This window comes from Saccostrea echinata, unplaced genomic scaffold (assembly GCF_033153115.1).
Source record: "Saccostrea echinata isolate AGI-Se365-2 ecotype Australia unplaced genomic scaffold, CSIRO_AGI_Sech_v1 ptg000006l, whole genome shotgun sequence".
Lineage (NCBI taxonomy): Eukaryota > Metazoa > Mollusca > Bivalvia > Ostreida > Ostreidae > Saccostrea > Saccostrea echinata.
In genome coordinates, this window is record NW_026889755.1 from 6734389 (window position 1) to 6752395 (window position 18007).

General features: G+C 34.2%; 1 protein-coding gene and 1 long non-coding RNA gene across 2 annotated transcripts in view; both read right to left on the bottom strand.

Moving 5' to 3' along the window:
- The window catches only part of LOC133180468 (von Willebrand factor D and EGF domain-containing protein-like), a 33100-nt gene extending 25340 nt beyond the window's left edge, over positions 1-7760 (bottom strand). The window contains exons 1-3 of the mRNA XM_061314984.1: positions 7657-7760; positions 7120-7515; positions 4272-4357 (exon numbers count right to left, since the gene is read on the bottom strand). Of these exons, the coding sequence (XP_061170968.1) occupies positions 4272-4357; positions 7120-7515; positions 7657-7722 (548 nt within the window). The 5' untranslated portion in view covers positions 7723-7760. The remainder of the gene's footprint in view (positions 1-4271; positions 4358-7119; positions 7516-7656) is intronic.
- A 2188-nt stretch (positions 7761-9948) lies between these two features.
- On the bottom strand, positions 9949-16663 carry LOC133180469 (uncharacterized). Its single transcript, XR_009720331.1, has 3 exons — positions 16595-16663; positions 15790-16008; positions 9949-10032 (listed from the first exon to the last, which is right to left on the bottom strand). It is a non-coding gene; the product is annotated as an uncharacterized LOC133180469 (long non-coding RNA).
- Between the last annotated feature and the right edge of the window lie 1344 nt (positions 16664-18007).

Genomic DNA, 18007 nt, shown 5'->3' on the forward strand with positions numbered 1-18007 from the left:
AATGGAAAAAGAAAAGTGAATGTGTAAAAATAAATGTGCGCAAGTAGTACCGTGTGCTTCATGTGTCCAGCTTCACACATCGAAACGTGTGTGCTTGACTTCACAAAGCAGTACCACTCGTGTGAATACCCTATAAATATGTAAAAAGAAAAGTGAATGTGTAAAAGTAAATGTGTACAAGTAGTACCGTGTGCTTCATGTGTCCAGCTTCACACATCGAAACGTGTGTGCTTGACTTCACAAAGCAGTACCACTCGTGTGAATACCCTACTAAAATGTAAAAAGAAAAGTGAATGTGTAAAAATAAATGTGCGCAAGTAGTACGTGTGCTTCATGTGTCCAGCTTCACACATCGAAACGTGTGTGCTTGACTTCGCAAAGCAGTACTACTCATGTGAATACCCTACTAAAATGTAAAAAGAAAAGTGAATGTGTAAAAATAAATGCACAAGTAGTACCATGTGCTTTATGTGTCCAGCTTCACACATCGACACGTGTGCTTGACTTCACAAAGCAGTACTACTCATGTGAATACCTTACTAAAATGTAAAAACAAAAGTGAATGTGTAAAAATAAATGTGCGCAAGTAGTACGTGTGAAGAGGAAAGATTAAATTTAATATGTAAATAAATGACATTTTGTGTAATTAAAGGTGATTGAAATATACAGTATGTTTACAATATGTAAACTTTTAGTTTCATGCAAACAAAATAATATATTTAATACCATTAAATATCAAATTTACTGCCACTAAAATATGTAAACATTTATTTTAATGCAAACAAAATAATATATTTAATGCCATTAAATATCAAATTTACTGCTTTGTAAAGCCAAGTGGGACATTACATTATATTTAAGTGAAGTAAAGTTATAGTAAAGGTCACCTTTTAGAACTTTGACTTTTTTCAGTAAAGTCATTTAAAGGTAATGTAAATTTAAAATTTACTTTATCTTTACTGGGTTTGTAAAGCTATTTTTTCACGCAGTGTACGGATCGGGAAGAAATAAGATATGATATCAAAGAAATATTTGTGTATTTGTGTCAGACAGGACTAAAATAGCAAGAAATATCTCGAGGTTGGGAATACCCAGAAAAATAACATCAGCGATAGATCGATTTCGAAAGTGAGCTACTATAGAAAAATATACCAAGAAAAGGGTCAAAACTAGATAACTTTTAAAGTTTGTGAAAGAAAAAAGAAAAAGAAGTTTGTATGATATTACTGCTTTATTTAACCAACATAGAGAGTCTTCTGTTTCAAAACGAACTTTGCAGAGAAGTTAGTGTACTGTAACCAGAGGTATTTAAGGAGAGGTGTAAGAAAAGGAGCCATCATTCGTGAAGTCAATCGTAAAGCTCGGCATTCTTGGTGCACAGGCAAAAATTAGAAACCTTTCAACATTACTTACAGAGAGTGATATTCATTGATGTAAATGGGCATTTGGTTCTGATAATCGCGTATTTATCTGGCGAAATGTCGGAGAGGACTGCTACCCTGTTGTTTATCGCAATGTTACAACGCGAAATGTAATAAAAACGCAAAATGTAATAAACTCGGATTATTACATTTCGCGTCGAAATCAACACAGAATGTAATGGCGCAAAATGTAATAACACAGTTGTTGGATTATTTCATTTTGCGTTATTACATTTTGCGTTGGGATTAACGCAAAATGTAATAATGCACTTTTTGGTTGTTACATTTTGCGTTACTTAATTTTTTGAGGACAATGCAAAATATAATAAAACAAAATGTAATAAAACAAAATGTATATTTTTGTATTGTGTTCAACATAAAAAACATCACACAATTGATTTAAACCTATATTATTAATGGGGAAACTCGCTTTACCAAACAGACCTTTGACTCTGAGGCAAATGTTACGGCTTTTACGGACATACTAAATCTAATTGTATGTTTCTTTCTAACTCTGCTTCTAACATTTTTATTGAATACTTTAAATAACATTAACTTAACTTTGATTGACATGTCTATTTACAATTCAGTCTGTTTATATTCATCACTGACATTCTAAATTACCAAAGATTGACCATGGGTCCATTAAAATCTCTCGATATGCATGTAAGATGTGTCTGTTTACTTTGGTTTGTGAATTAGACGTGTATGTCTGTGTATATCTGGCGAGGAGAAGCGGGGTTGGGTTACTTCATATGTGTATCATTGTATTTTTATGCGCATGCAGAAACTATCCATATTGGAGAGAGAGAGAGAAAAAAAGAATTTTATTTTTGCTGGTCTGCAATGCACTGATTTGTAAAACAGTATGAAATCTTAATTGACAGAAACCCCCTCCCAGCTATATTTACACGTTCGGTAAAAATAAATAGATTTCTGTTCTTAATTTCATGCATGTGCCTATTTAAAGCAAAAGCAAACTGATACACTGATCAACGAAATTAACCCCCCCCCCCACACACACACGCACGTGTGCACGCACTTTTTTAAATTTGCAACACCTAAGATTTGAATATCAACTGATTTTAAAACAGATCTAATGTAAGACTTGGCGTACGTTTATTTTTCCTTTTGATTTATTTTCTTTATGTTTTTTTCCCACTACTCGGTTTAAAATTATTTTCAACCTGACTGACCTAAAGGTATGTTACAACATTTTGCAGTGTTGGATTTTGCTTAATCTCGACGCAAAATGTAATACGAAATGTAATAATGCAAAAATCACGTTGTTACATTTTGCGTTTTTACATTTCGCGTTGATCTCGACGCAAAATGTAACAACGCCAAATGTAATAATCCTAAAAAGTCTGATTTTTTACATTTTGCGTTATAACATTCTGCGTTGATCTCGACCCAAAATGTAATAACGCAAAATGCAATAATCCTGGTTTATTACATTTTGCGTTGTAACACTGCTACCCTGTTTCTTTATCGCAGACTCCAACGCCAAAGGTCAGTTTAATGGTATCGGGATGTTTAAACTTTAATGGTGTAGGCACACTTTACTGTCGTATACGGCAATATAAATATATTGATGAACACTTTTTGCCGGTTATTGTAGGTCATTTTGCTCATAATAACATCTTCCAAGACGACAATGCACCCATACATAGAGCGCGGTTAATGCATGGATTCAAAGTACAAACTACATTCTCTTTATGTTCCGACTAGTACAGAATTGCGATTTAAGCATTATTGAGAACGTCTAGTTCAGAATCAAAAGAGAACTGAAAATGGTGACAGTATTATCACCTCCAAAAATGAATTGTAGACAACCATTAGACGAGTGACAAACTTCCCGATAGTCTACATTCTCGGAGTCCTTACAAGTCAATAATGTACGTCCGAATCCTATATTAAATTGAATGAATGTAAAATCTATTATATGTTTAAAAAATAGAATTTAACACCGTTCTATATAAAAATATCTCAAACATTTCTTGAAAAAAATGAAATGCTTCAGCAATTCCTTTATACAATGATAAGAAAACTTCGTAGTGTAGTGGTAAACACGTTTAATATAAAGTTTTACCGAGAGCTTCGGAGAGAGTTCGAATAATACGCGAGGCTATTTTCCCCTTTTATAATGTTAAATTAAAAGTTTAACTCTTCAGTGTAGGAAGGTAAATTTATTAAGCGATAGAAATTCGTCGGCTTAGTCAGTGTAAGGAACATTAGCACGATATTTTCTCCTTTATTATTGAATGACAATAGGTAACAGTTTGATTTCGAAATTTTATACATTATATAAGCGTTATGCATAATTTGATTTCTTCAGAATTATTCATTTTTAGTTTATAAGCGTTAAACAATCATACCTTCTCTCATCGAGTTTTCTACAGGGTGTATCGAATTTGTTATCTTGTGCTTAAAATGTTTAACATTTCCATCCGATGCTTAAAGAATAAAGACATAAATTTAATTTAAAGGAATTTGTTTCTCTTCTCCATCAGATATAGCAACCAGTAGAAAGCCGAGTGGTATACTACGAGCTAATTCACCAGACATTCACACGGTACAAAAGTGTGTGTGAAAATAACACAATTGAAAAACAAATTATTTATCAATAGTTATTCAATAAAATTACTGACATCACATTCTTTGAAAAATATGACTTGTCCATCAATTTCAGAATTGAGGAAATCTTTTCTCAGAGATGGGGACTGTCCTCGGCTTGCACACCCCCTTTTTTGAGTACTGTTCCATTATCGTGAGGACAATATTTTGATTCTTGTGCATCTTATAAATGTTGACATGGTCCATTAAAAAAGACATTTTGGTGAAACTTACTTTCCATCAAATGTATACATGTGTGGATCTGCTCTAACACTACAAAATTTTCCTTTCCATTCCTCGTTTGTCTCCAAAGAACGTAACTGCAATTAATGCATCAAATAAAATGATGAGCGAGGTAATTTGTTCAATTGTATTTGAAAGCGCAAAAAAAAATTTCTCTGCAATGGATTAATATACCATTGTTTGAACGAAAATTAGTCACATGGGGATTAACAGAGCATTTGCTGGGTATATCATGCTAAGAAAATTATTAAAGACCCATTACTTATTGCATTTTCCATACTGCAGAATTTTGGGTTAACAATCAGAAATAAAAACAAAAAGAACACGAGGAAACACACAACGAGTTCGTTAAAAGTTATTTCCAATCATCAAACGTAGGAGATGATTTTTATAATTTTTACTTAATTTTAATGGTTTTATTTCTTTTTTAATTTTATAATTGGCTGCAGTACACTTCAAAACAACGAGAACAATCTTAAACAGTTATGCCTATTGAATGAAATATGGAGATAACTAACAGTTATCAAGCTGAAAAATCAATCCATTGAAACAGTACATACCAGAAGAGCAAACGCGGACCTTTAAAAACACAAGAGGCGAGATCAAGTGCTGTGGAGGAGTAAGCATCCCCTGTCAACCGGTTACACCTGCAGTGTGATCATTGTCATGCTCGGGCAAACGAAAAAACTCGTACTAAACAATTCATTGCGTGGAAATTGCCTAACAATTTGTATGAAAACAAGGCAATCAACATTCGACTTAAAATTGTATTTGCTGACTAAGCCATTGAATCGACGATAGAATTTGCAAAAATGTGACTTTATACAAGACTGTTGACAAGACAAGTACATCTACTTGTTTCATCAATTTGTTTATCAATAGCTTGTCTCGTTTTGGAAATTATTGCTACATAGAGCATGCTCTTGTAAAATCAAGGCACTAATACCTTTTCAAGTTTTGGAAATCACGTGGACTCCACCATTTAATTATCTATAGCGTGTTTGTTTTGTCAACATGGTTTTTTAACTGATATTTTTCTTGGGAAAGATTGGTGTTTACCGAAAAAAAAAATCAGCTTCTCTGTGGGACCAAGCAATTTTCACTTATGAATTCTACCTCGTTTTCGATGATTTTAACTACATAACTTTCATTACACTACTTAACTGTTTAAATCACTTAACTATCTCATATTTCCAAATTATAGGTAAATCCCGAAATGTTTATTCATATGTTTAATGCATAACATTAGTTTACTAGCTTTCACATCTACCTTTTTGTATTTACTAGTTTGCTTCTTTGTCCCCCGCTTTCGCGAAAGCGAGGGGACATTAAATCTCATTCGTCTGTCAGTCACAAAAACTTTAACCTTGGCCATAACTTTTGAGTGAGAATAGATTGGACTTTCAAATTTCACATGTACATTACTTGTAACAAGACCTTTCCAAATATACTATGATTTTTGACCCCGTAACCTTGAAGTTTGACCTACTTTTCAAAGAAATTATCATTACTTTAAATTGGTCATAACTTTTGAATAAGAAAAAGTAAGGATTTCATATTATACTTGTATATTACCTGTGACAAACCTTTCCAAATATACTACGATTTTTGACCCCATGAACTTGACCTTGAAGTTTGACCTACTTTTCTAAAAATTATATCTTTGCTTACAACTTTTGAGTGAAAGAGATTGGGTTTTATATTTGACATGAACATTACCTGTGACAAGAGCTTTCGAAAATTTACTGACTCTTGAACCCTGACCTTGAAGTGTGACCTACTTTTCAAAAAAAAATTAATACTACTTTAAATTGGTCATAAAATTTGAATGAGAAAAAGGTGGGGCTTTCATATTTAATATGTACATTACCTGTGACAAGATTTTTCCAAATATACTATGGTTTTTGACCCCACTTTACAATTTTGTTATGTTTACTTATATCTTTTGATTGGGAATAGAAAGGGCTTTCATATTTGAAATGTGCATTTCTAGTGACAAGGTGTTTCCGATTATGCTATGATTTTTTACCCTTTAATCTTGACATTCATGTTTGACCTAAATTTTAAAAAAATTAACTTTTGTGATTTCTTTTGAATGACATAAGATAGGGCGTTCATATTTGATAAGTGCATTACCTGTGTCAAAATGTTACTGAATATGCTATGATATTTGACCCCGTGAGGTTGACCTTCAAGTTTGAATCGATTTTCAAACATTTCATCAGTGTTGCTTACTTTTGAAGAAGCAAAGATAGGGCATTCATATTTGACTCGTGCATTACCTGTGTCGAGCATTACCAAATGTACTATGATTTTTAATCCCATTACCTTTACCTTGAAGTTTGACCTAATTTTTTAAAAGTTGAGCATTGCTAATAAGTTTTGATTGAGAGAAGACATGGTATTTACATTTAGCATGTGCATTACCTGTTTCAAGACCTTTCCGGTTGTATACTCTGGTTTCTGATATTTTGTTTTACGTGTGCATTACTTGTGACAAAACATTTCGGATTTGATTATGAAATTGGACCTCATGAACTTGATCTTGAAGTTTGATGTAGTTTTAGAAAGCGTAATTTATGTCTTTTTGTATAATGCACATACAAGACAGGACACACAAACAAGACAGTTACATGCTATATACATGTATAATGGCATCCCATCCACTGAGACACCGAAAGCGGGGGACCACAATTCTTTGAATTTGCTTGTTTTCAATTGGATTTCATTTATTTTTATTAAATATAGTTCAACAATCAACATTCATTTAAATGCAAAATTTTGTGCAACAATTCAATACGTTTTTGTTTTTTATTCCTATATGTACTAGACAACATACCGAGATATCAGGCAAAGAAACGTCCTCAAATATTTTACTTCCGATTCCTTTGGTAATTCCAGTTCTTGTTTGAAGGGTCCATTGACTATTGATGACGTAATTGTCAGTGTCCTGGTTGAAGACTTGGAATGTGATGCTCTTTTTCCATTCTCCGTTTTCGTATTTGTGTCTCTCATTGTAGGAAAAACTTCTAAGCTTAATATTACAATTACTAGTTGTCATGCTTCCGCTGCAATGTGATGTGTGATTTGATTTAAAAAACAAATGAATATCCAGGTCGCTAACAGGTTCTGGAACACCATTAATGACGATCGATTCAGAAGCATAGGGTATTGTCATTTCCAATTCCACATTCTTGGAACCTTTTCTTTCTAATTCAATGTTAGGATTGCGCGTCTGAAAGACATTTTACTTCAGGAGGTAATTATTTATAAATCTTACTTTTTAAATAGAAAAGAAATCCATATACACTCGTTAGTGTGCAAGAATATTTTTTTTTCTTTCACACGCAGGATTTTAAGAAGTAAAGGTTAATACCCTTATTCCGGCGAAGAATGGCCTCCCTTCTTTAAATAAGCAAGGGGTGTTATTTTTCATTCGCATTGCACCCACTTTACAGTTAATCTTGCATAAAAATAAAACAAAATATCCATTTAATCAATAGAACTCTTTATAAAGTTTGGAACACAAATTGTGTACTTTAAAATATCAGTAGATATGTCACTAAATGACAGAAAAGCGGTTAGAAGGATACTTGAACTGACCTATTATTGTAACCGAAAACAAAATTGCTTACGTCACAGCCCATTTTCTTGTGAACATTTAAAATGTCGTATGCAGTGAGTTCAGCCGAGTAATTACTGGATACATCGACAACCTGATTAAAAACTTCCTGCTTATCAATAAACCAAGTGACATGATAAAACAAAAACTCTTCAGATTTCAAGCTAAATATGCATGAAAGGGTAACAGCCGGATCGTATCTTGTCACGTGATTAATTTCCCTTTTCCTCCACGTCATAGTCTGATAGGAAACGGATACATCCGATGGCATCCAATCAACACCTGTTCCAATAAAGAAGTTAAGAATATATTTATGGTGTATTGCTTTCCCGAAACAATGTACAATTTTGAACGAATGTGTATGATATCTACAAAACCTGAACGTGTTTTGTTGTTGCACACGAAATTCTGCGAGTATATTTTTTTTCATACGTTTTCCAAACTTAATAAAAATGTTCAAACATTCGATGCAAGCATGCGACACATATTGCTGTGTAATTACAGTAAATGATCGCGCATAATTCTTAAAAATTGACAGAAAGATAAAAAATAATAGGATTAAGGAAAGAAAAGCATCATATCTTTTAATAAAACAAAACATCTAAAAAATGGGAAAAAAATGCTATTTAATCATAATAATCAATAATGATCTCAACATGCTCTTTAATTTCTACGATGTTTGTATCATGAAGTTTATGAAGCGATCCCTATTAAAATCTGCAAGTTATAAGTTAATGATACATTGTGATAGAGGATAGACCCTTCCAGTTGAGCTTGATGAAGGCTCGATTTATTAAATAGTAGAATTAAATATACAAGTAAATATATATAAACTGAAAATACTCACAGCTGTCGTCAACAACTGTCAAAAAAAAAAAAAAGAGAGAGATGATGGGAAAAATAAAACTCAACTCTTGTTCAGATTTTTTTTGGTAAAAAAAAATTGTATTTGAATAACATTTCAATTACAGGAATACAAACCAACGTCACACGTGTCGTTCTTCCAACCTAAAGCACACCCCCCAGTACAAGATCCGTTAAAGCGATCACACAAGTAGGGCGTTATACAGTGACTGCTACATTTCAGTGTACAGTTCTCTCCATACCAACCAGTATTACAGGCTACATAAAATAAAATATTGTATATCTCAGTTCTCAAAAGATATTTTTTGAAATACAAGCTTAATTTCTTAGATATTTATAAACCAGAAATATGGAATCTAAACCTTGGTTGCAATGACTTGTTGTCCAGCCGCTTTGACACCCAAATAGGCAATTCCCCGTCACTTGGTGACAAGTGTCTTTTAAACAGTGCCCACAGTTGTACACACAGTTAGGACCAAATGTTTTTTTCTTACACTCTAAAAACATACCTCTCATATGTTACAAGCTAAGCAGAAAGTGTATTACTATGTCGATCTGGAATGAAGATTGACATTTTTAAAAAAAGTATTAAAGCTTATTAACAAATAACATCATACCCTCCGTACAGCTCTCTCCAGTGTACCCACTCCGACATATACAGGATCCATCAACGGCATTACACTGGTCACATTTTTTAGAACATGGTCTGCATGGATTCCCGTAATGATTACGAAGGCATCCTTGATTTTGAAACAGTTGGCAAGAAGAGGTTAAAATGTTCGCGATCATTATTCTAACACTGAATTTTGAAACAACCTTACCAAATTGTACCCGTTGGGATGCGATGTGCAGAATAAAATTATACGTTCATAAAAACATCATTCAGATTGTGTGCTTTATCAACAAGGATGTAGTTTTAAAGACTGCAAATTCGTTACCGTATGTAGAACAAGCAGTTATTCTTTTTCTACTACAATCACATGTAAACTTTCCCAAATATAGAGATATAGTAATTTAGTAATAGTAATATTATCACCTTACCATTCACTTCTACTTCACATAGGAAAATTGACGTATTTAAAGCTTCTGTCCCGTTGTAAGGAGACAATGTAAACTCCATATCTATATAGCCTAACTGCTTTGGATATGGAATAATTACTTCAGTAGAAACAGCAGATAATTCCTCCATCCCTGAATACCAGTACACGGAAGGCAAGTAAGACCAGTATGGGTATACCGTATATTTGAACCAAATAGTTTCAGGATCTAAAGATATAAATAAAAAATAAATAAATACATAGTATTGACGCGACAATTATTAAGCATATCTTTTCTCAGTCATAGCATAGAGTACTCCCAAAAGTTATTATCCTTTCGCTCAATAAGTTGCTAAGAAGATATACTATGGTAATATGTGAATGTGAGTGCTACTACGTGTATAAACGTGTGCAGGATTTTAGAAAGGACTAGAATTACCACAGCATTACTTGTAATAGGTCAAATTCTATAAATTTTCAAGGTTATTTTAGGTCACCTAAGTCACTCAGGTGACGTATTGCTATCCATTTTTGTATGTCATCGTCCGTCGGTCGTAAACTTTTGAACATTTTCAGCTTCTTCTAATAAACAACTGAGTCAATTTCAATCAATTTTGGCAAATAGCATCTATGGGTGAAGGGGAACAAAAATCGTGAAATTTGTGGTCCCTATTCTCCCCCCCCGGGGGGGGGGGGACTGAGTGGTGGGGCTAAAATATTAATGCAATCTTTAAAAATATTCTTTACTCCTGGACATCATGTGGTCAAAACTGTTGGCATGATTGTATAATTATTGAGCCCTCTACCGAAATTGTGAAATTCATGGCCCCAGGGTCAGAGGTTCTGTTGCTAGGGCGGGGCTATAGTCATATATAGAAAGTACATTATTTTTTGAAAATCTTCTCCTCTGCTCATGGGCATTATTTAAACAAACTAAATACATAGTTATGATGTTCAAGGGTGCCTTCTCCAAAATTGAAATTCACAATTTTGTCTTACCGATTTTGTGCACGCGAGTTCTCGGAAACGGCCTGCTCAATCTGCATGAAACTTTTAGGTCTGATAGAACATTAAAAAATCTAGATACATATTTTTCCCATTTTGATGACGTCACTTCCGGTTCGGAGATTTCCGCGAATTAGTGATTTCTTGCGGGTCAGATTGTCTGCAAGTTTTCTAATAAACCACTTATCACAGAAACCTGAAACTTTCAGCGAAGATAGAGTAACACAGTGTAGATCTGTAGTACGTAGTCCTCTTGCACCGGAAGTGCCAAACATCCACGCTCGCTATTGCCCGAAAAAAAGAAGTCTTATCTCGAATGTTAAATTTTTAACACCTTTACTGCAATATCTTTTTACCTATATTTTGTAAAAACATATAGAACAAAAGGTGTGTAGAATGTTACGATCTTTCAAATGATATCAATAAGGGGCTGGCCCATAACATTAAGAAGCTAGAGGGGCCAAAAAGGTTTTCCCGATATCTCAAAAAGTATTGAGAATTTGTATAGCATCATAGAAGCAAATTTGTTCAAAAAGAAGCGAAGGAATTCATTACAAGTCTTCAAACCGGAAGTAATGGTAAGTGGCTTATTCTTGCACATATGACCGTAGAAGTCTCTCGATCTCTATCTCATCTCCTTGAAATTATGCGGAACACTTATCTGTTGCTTTGCAACAAGCCCGTCCAGTTATTATTATTTTTTTTTGACCAAATTTTGTGTACGCGATTTCTGGAAAACTATTCAATACTTTTCAATCAAACTTTCACAAACAAGAGGCCCATGGGCCACAACGCTCACCTGGGTTACTTTGGCCCTGCTGTTCTTCACCTCCCCTTTGTAATATTTATTGCGGCCCCGCCCTACCCCCAGGGGCCATGAATTGAAGAATTTAGAATCTACACTACCCAAGGATGCTTCTATGTAAGTTTCAGCTTTTCTGGCCCAGTGGTTCATGAGAAGAAGATTTTCAAAGATTTTGCCTATGTATTTCAATGTAAAACTTTGATTCCCTATTGTGGCCCCGCCCTACCCCCGGGGGTCATGATTTGAACAATTTAGAATCTACACTACCCAAGGATGCTTCCACATTAGTTTCAGCTTTTCCGGCCCAGTGGTTCTTGAGAAGAAGATTTTCAAAGATTTTGCCTATATATTTCAATGTAAAATTTTGATTCCCTATTGTGGCCCCGTCCTACACCCGGGGGCTACGATTTGAACAATTTAGAATCTACACTACACAAAGATGCTTCCACGTAAGTTTCAGCTTTTCTGGCCCAGTAGTCCTTGAGAAGAAGATTTTCAAAGATTTTGCCTATATATTTCAATGTAAAACTTTGATTCCCTATTGTGGCCCCGCCCTAGCCCCGGGCGTCATGATTTCAACAATTTAGAATCTACACTACCCAAGGATGCTTCCACATAAGTTTAAGCTTTTCTGGCCCTGGTGTTCTTGAGAAGAAGATTTTTTAATGACCCCACCCAATTTTTGTCTTTTCTTGATTATCTCCCCTTGTAAGGGGTATTGGCCCTTCATTTTAACAATTTAAACTCCCCTTCACCCAAGGATGCTCTGTAACAACTTTGGTTAACATGGGCTCAGTGGTTCTTGAGAAGAAGTTGAAAATGTGAAAAGTTTACAGACGGACGGACAGACAGACGGACGGACGCCGGACAACAGTTGATCAGAAAAGCTCACTTGAGCTTTCAGCTCAGGTGAGCTAAAAATGAGTCACCATATGAACTTTTTTCATCACAAGGGAAATTTGGAAAATTCGCTTCCGCTTCCAAATTATGGACAATTTCCTGATTTTTAATTAGAATTTTGTCCGCGGTATAGCTAAAGAACGAATAAAGGTATGAACTGGAGACTTTTTAGAGATTATAAAACATGACGTTTAAATTCCCAGAAGTATATTTTCGTGCAACGTCAATACGTCCGCTCGCTACTGGAAACGAATGAAAAAAGTTCAATTTTTCAACTCTTCTGTTTCTCAATATTTTTTAATGAAAGTTACAGGAATAATAGAGATTATTTTCAACATGCTTAATGTATAATTTATTTGAAAGTTGATAAATCCAAACTCGAAATATTCGTCTGATTTCAACACTGAATTGAAATGCTCTTAAAAAGGAGAGATTCAATCCACTGTTTTCACAGACGTCCGCATCGAATTAATTGCGGACGTCCGAGAAAACATTAAATTGAATGGAATGTTTTCTCAGACGTCCACAGTGAGTTTATTGCGGACGTTTTGGTAAACTTTGGATTGAAGTTTTTCTTTGCAGTTAAATTTAAATCCACCTTGGCTATTCTCTTAGGCAAAGTGTTAATGCTTCATTAAAATGATAAAAAAAATATTTTAGTTTCAGTATAACATAAAATTAATACAAATAAGACTTTTCTATCCGATTTCTAAAAATAAATTCATGGCTTTCATAGGGGTAACCTGACAAATTAATGACAAGGGAGCTGGTATTTTTGGAAATGAATAACTCGTCTATGAAAATATAAATACTCTATCCTCCAAAAGGAATCTGACATTGAATCATAGGCCTTCAGTCATCTGTAAGGAATTTTAACTCTTTGCTAGCAAAGATGAAAAATCGAGTTCATGAATATCGGCAGTCCCCCTCCTCCTTGTTTTGTTAAAACGATATAATATGTTTTTGGTCATCTCAGAACGAAAATAATCTGCCTGCAAAGACATTAAAAGAAAAATATCTTCGTCAATATTCACAAGCCAACGCCCCTTTTCTGGAAAAATGGTTATTGCCAAAAGACATTAACTATATCTATAATTACATTTGCGTCTATTAAAAACATTAGATAGAAAATTCTGACATAACCTGTCTTATCATTTACATTGTGGGTATGGGAATAGCTTTGTTGGACTTAAATGAACTTTGAACAATAATTTTGATCCAATGTTTTCTCAAACGTCTGCAATGAATTCTACCTACTTATTTCGCTATGATATTTTCCTTAATAAGTATTTCTTTAAAGTGCGTTTTCCTGTGTCTGTCACTATAACGAGCATATAAATATGTTTACTTGCATACAATAATACAAAGATGGAGAATAGGACGAAAGACCTGTCGTTGCTCCCAACGAGTTTCTAGTTCTGTTAAATAATCCTATCTGCTCCTTAGTGTTGAGCAGATAAACAAAGTGCATAGTTATGATGAAGAATGGTACTTCCTACAAAATTTTTAAAACTTGTGGCCCCAGGGTAAGGGGTTTTGGTGCTTCTTGAGAGGGGGGAGGGGTATATTGATAATATAGTGAAATTGTGTTAATTCTTTGAAAATCTTCAACTGAGTGCATAGTTACTATTACGAAGGTACCTCTTCCAGATTTGTGAATTTCATGACCTTGGGTCATGGATTTGGGTGTTAGGGTAGGGCTGTGTTGAATCTGTATTGAAAATGCATTACTTCTTTGAAAATCTTTTCCGCTCCTTGGCAAATCAAAGGCAAACAGAGTAGAGGTTTTAAAAAGCAAGGGTATTTTTACCAGAGTTTTGAACATCAGGACCATTTGGTCAAGTGTTCTGGTCCTGGCCAGGGCTCTATTAATTTGTATTCTACTGAGAGAAGTTATTCCTCTTTGTCATTCACTTTTGATAATTAATCACTGTAAATAATGTATTTGACAAGTTCATAGAATAAAAGAATTATGCAAAAAAATTGTATAATACGAAAAGTACTTTCATAGTTTTAATGATCATGTTGACTTGATAATAATAAATTTAATAAAAATGAGACAAAAGTAACTTATCTTATAAAATATTCTTCAAAGATCAAGAGAAGCTAATGTGAGAGGTCACAATATGGAGTTAAAAATAGAACAGAAGAACTAATAGTTATAGTTTGTTAATAGTCTGCATGGCGATAGTGATAAATTGGGGATAGATTAAAACTTAATTTATGAGTTGTAACTGAATACTAGACTAATTATTCCATTGATCCTGATCATCATATTTCTCTTGCTTTTGGGCAACAAATCTTCATCTCTCAGTTTGTTTTATACTCTTGTGGATCCTCTTAATTGTTGTATTATACTCAGGTGACCGTTCAGGCCCTTGGGCTTCTTGTTTAGGATTTCGGTAGTTAGGACTCGAATATGTGCAATTTAACAATACTGAATGATAAAGGAAAGATTTTCGAGTGTACTGATGTGTATATATTGACAATGTTCAAGTCAAATGTTCTTGTGAAATGGTATGCAAACTTTCTCCGGGTGCATTGCTTTGTTGTTTTAAAATAAGTTGGAGGCGTTGATAAGTAACTATTGAACGTAGCAAGAGAAAGCGACCTTTGTATAGTCAAGATGATGCAACATGCAGCATTTCTCAGGATATCCCGGTGTCACAACAATTCGAATTTGATGTGCTATAGCCTGCTCATCATGAGTACTTTCACCTATTATTTTTCGACAGTTAATAAAAAGTAAATAGATTTTGATTTTTCTTTTTAAAGATCATATCATCAAACATTGATGTTTTATCATTTCTTAACCCTTTTATCATTTCTAAACCCTTCTATATCTAGTTTTATGATTTGTGAAAAAATGTTTGTTTTGTAGTAAGTGCCCTTAAATTAGAATAATAATTTCAAATATCTACACGTGACACCCTTTGTAGGAATCGATGACACTTGCAGGTCGGTGGAACCTTGCTTTTACGTTTACGTACGTCACCCAAAACCTGCCTTTAGTATTCACACCTGAGTAATTATATGAACCCCTCCCCACCCCCGTTGTTTTGTAGAAATAGCACTTGTATAGCATAGCTTACGATGTCGCAAGTCTGCATTTTAATTAATTCTCCTTTCACCAACAAGACAGGAGGATTTGAATTGCGTAATATAACTGAAAACTTATATTTGTCTGCCTTTTAGATGCATACGCAAAAATACAGACCTAGTCTTTTTAACTGATGCACATGTATAGGAAGTCGTAAATCAAGAAATATCTCTCACCATCTTTAATAAAGTGGAACTGCACTCCTTTAATGTTGTAAATTCTCAGAAGATTGACCCGTAACTTATAAATTTCTCCAGCACTGAGTACATTAAAGGCAATACAGCTTGGCCGTTTCGTATATCCATCGACAAGAAGATAAGAAGGAAGATAAGCATCAAATCCTTCAAAGTTCCAACGAAGGATTGCCTCTTTCTGTAGTGCTACATTTTCAGTTCCTAATAAAATAATTTACATTCATTATGCTTAATAAAATCTTTCCTGAGAATACCTTATTTATCGGATGTCTAGTTTAATAAACGTTTCAATAGAAATGTTTGGCATCTTAGTTTAGCAAGCCTTTTTGTGTCTATAAAATCTCAAAAAGTCATTGAATTGCTTCTCTTTATTTTTTCTCAAATTTTATTTGATTTTTCATTAACTTCAGAGGATATAGTTTTCATTTCAGTAAGTTCACATTGTAAATTTAATGTGCAATTAAAGAATTGTATGTTAAATAAAACACAACGGTAAATAAATATTGAGGGTACACAACGGTAGATAAATATTAAGTACTTAGAGTAAAATATATTTTCATTTAACACCAAGGTGTATTTTTATTAAAAAAATTTAATTTAAACATCTTTAAATCTGCTGGGGTTTTTTTCAAACATGCCGTGTTTTACATTATATTTTCTTCACGGAGATTGAATCCTGTACAGGATATCTAGATCTATTTTGATTATAAGACTACAACCGGTTTACGAATGAGACTTTTCTATGTTAATAATTTTTAAGTATGCAACTTTAAGTAATTAGAAATACTTCTGCTACACGTTGGTCCAGTGAAGGTTTCTTTGCAAATGTAGCACGTCCCATCATTTACATCACAAACTTCACAGTTATCGTTCTTAATACATGGCTGACAGCTGCTACCGAAATGGTCTGTTTCACAACCTACAGGTATAAAAAGGAACGATGTGGCAGCTACATGTACCTTATGATCATAAGAGTAGAAAACTAGATAACATTGAGATGATGGCCATCTCAAAGAGCCCCGCTTTCAGCAACAAACATGAAAATGTAAGGTAGCTGAAAAGGGTTTATTTTGAAGAGGAACATTTATGTACTATTAAGAGATGTGTTGTTTGAGTCTAAAGGGCTTCTATGTCATCCTTGTTATAATAAAAAATGGCACGAAAATCACGAGTGCTCCATACCCTCTATCAAAACACAGCACAAAAATCACGAATGTTGCATATCTTCTATGAAAATTGTTGCATACCCTCTATCAATATATGAAAGGAAAATCACAAATGTTCCGTACCCTAAGTCAATTGGTAAAGTTTAAGGCTGACTGGACTTAAGGGAAAGAAATTATGCACCGCACAAAGATTTTAAACAGAGAGGCTATTTTTGACCTTGACCCTTAACACAGAAACTCCGTTCACTACATATCCATTGACACTCTGTGAGTGAAGTATGAACCACATTGGACCAATAGGAGAGAAGGTATGCTGCAGACAAGGATTTTTCATATAATTCTGCTATGATCTTAACCTGAGACTTAGAAACATGGTTCAAGGTCACTGCATACCCTTTACAGAAAGACACTCTGTGGGTGAAGTATGAGCCAGTAAGGGTCAAGGAGAGAGAAAATATGCTCCGGACATGAATTTAAACAGAGAGGCTATTTTTGACCTTCACCTAGAAACTTTGTTCAAGGTCACTGGACATCCATTGACCAATGGCACTCTGTGAGTGAAGTATAAGCCACATTGAATGAAGAGGAGAGAAGATATGCTGCGGACAAGGATTTTTTTTTATATAATTCTGCTATGACCTTAACCTTAGACCTAGAAACATGCTTCAAGATCACTGCACACCCTTTACCCAAAGACACTCTGTGGGTGAAGTATGAGCCAGATTGGGCCAAGGAGAGAGAAGATATGCTCCGGACAAGAGATCTCGGAAGGACAGATGGACGGACGGACAGACTGATCACTATAGGGCGCCCGCAGAGCGGGGTCCTAATAAAATGGACAAGAATCTGTTATGTAAAAAAATATTAAGAATTTATTCCAAGTTTTTCTTGAACTCACCGTGTACCTCTATTTCACACAACTCAAAGACTAATGACGAATTCCAGTCGACTTCTATATCAAATGAAATCTTTGATCCAATGCGTTGAACATCGAACTCTACGAGATGTGGAAGTTCCTTTGAATATGTCCTTAA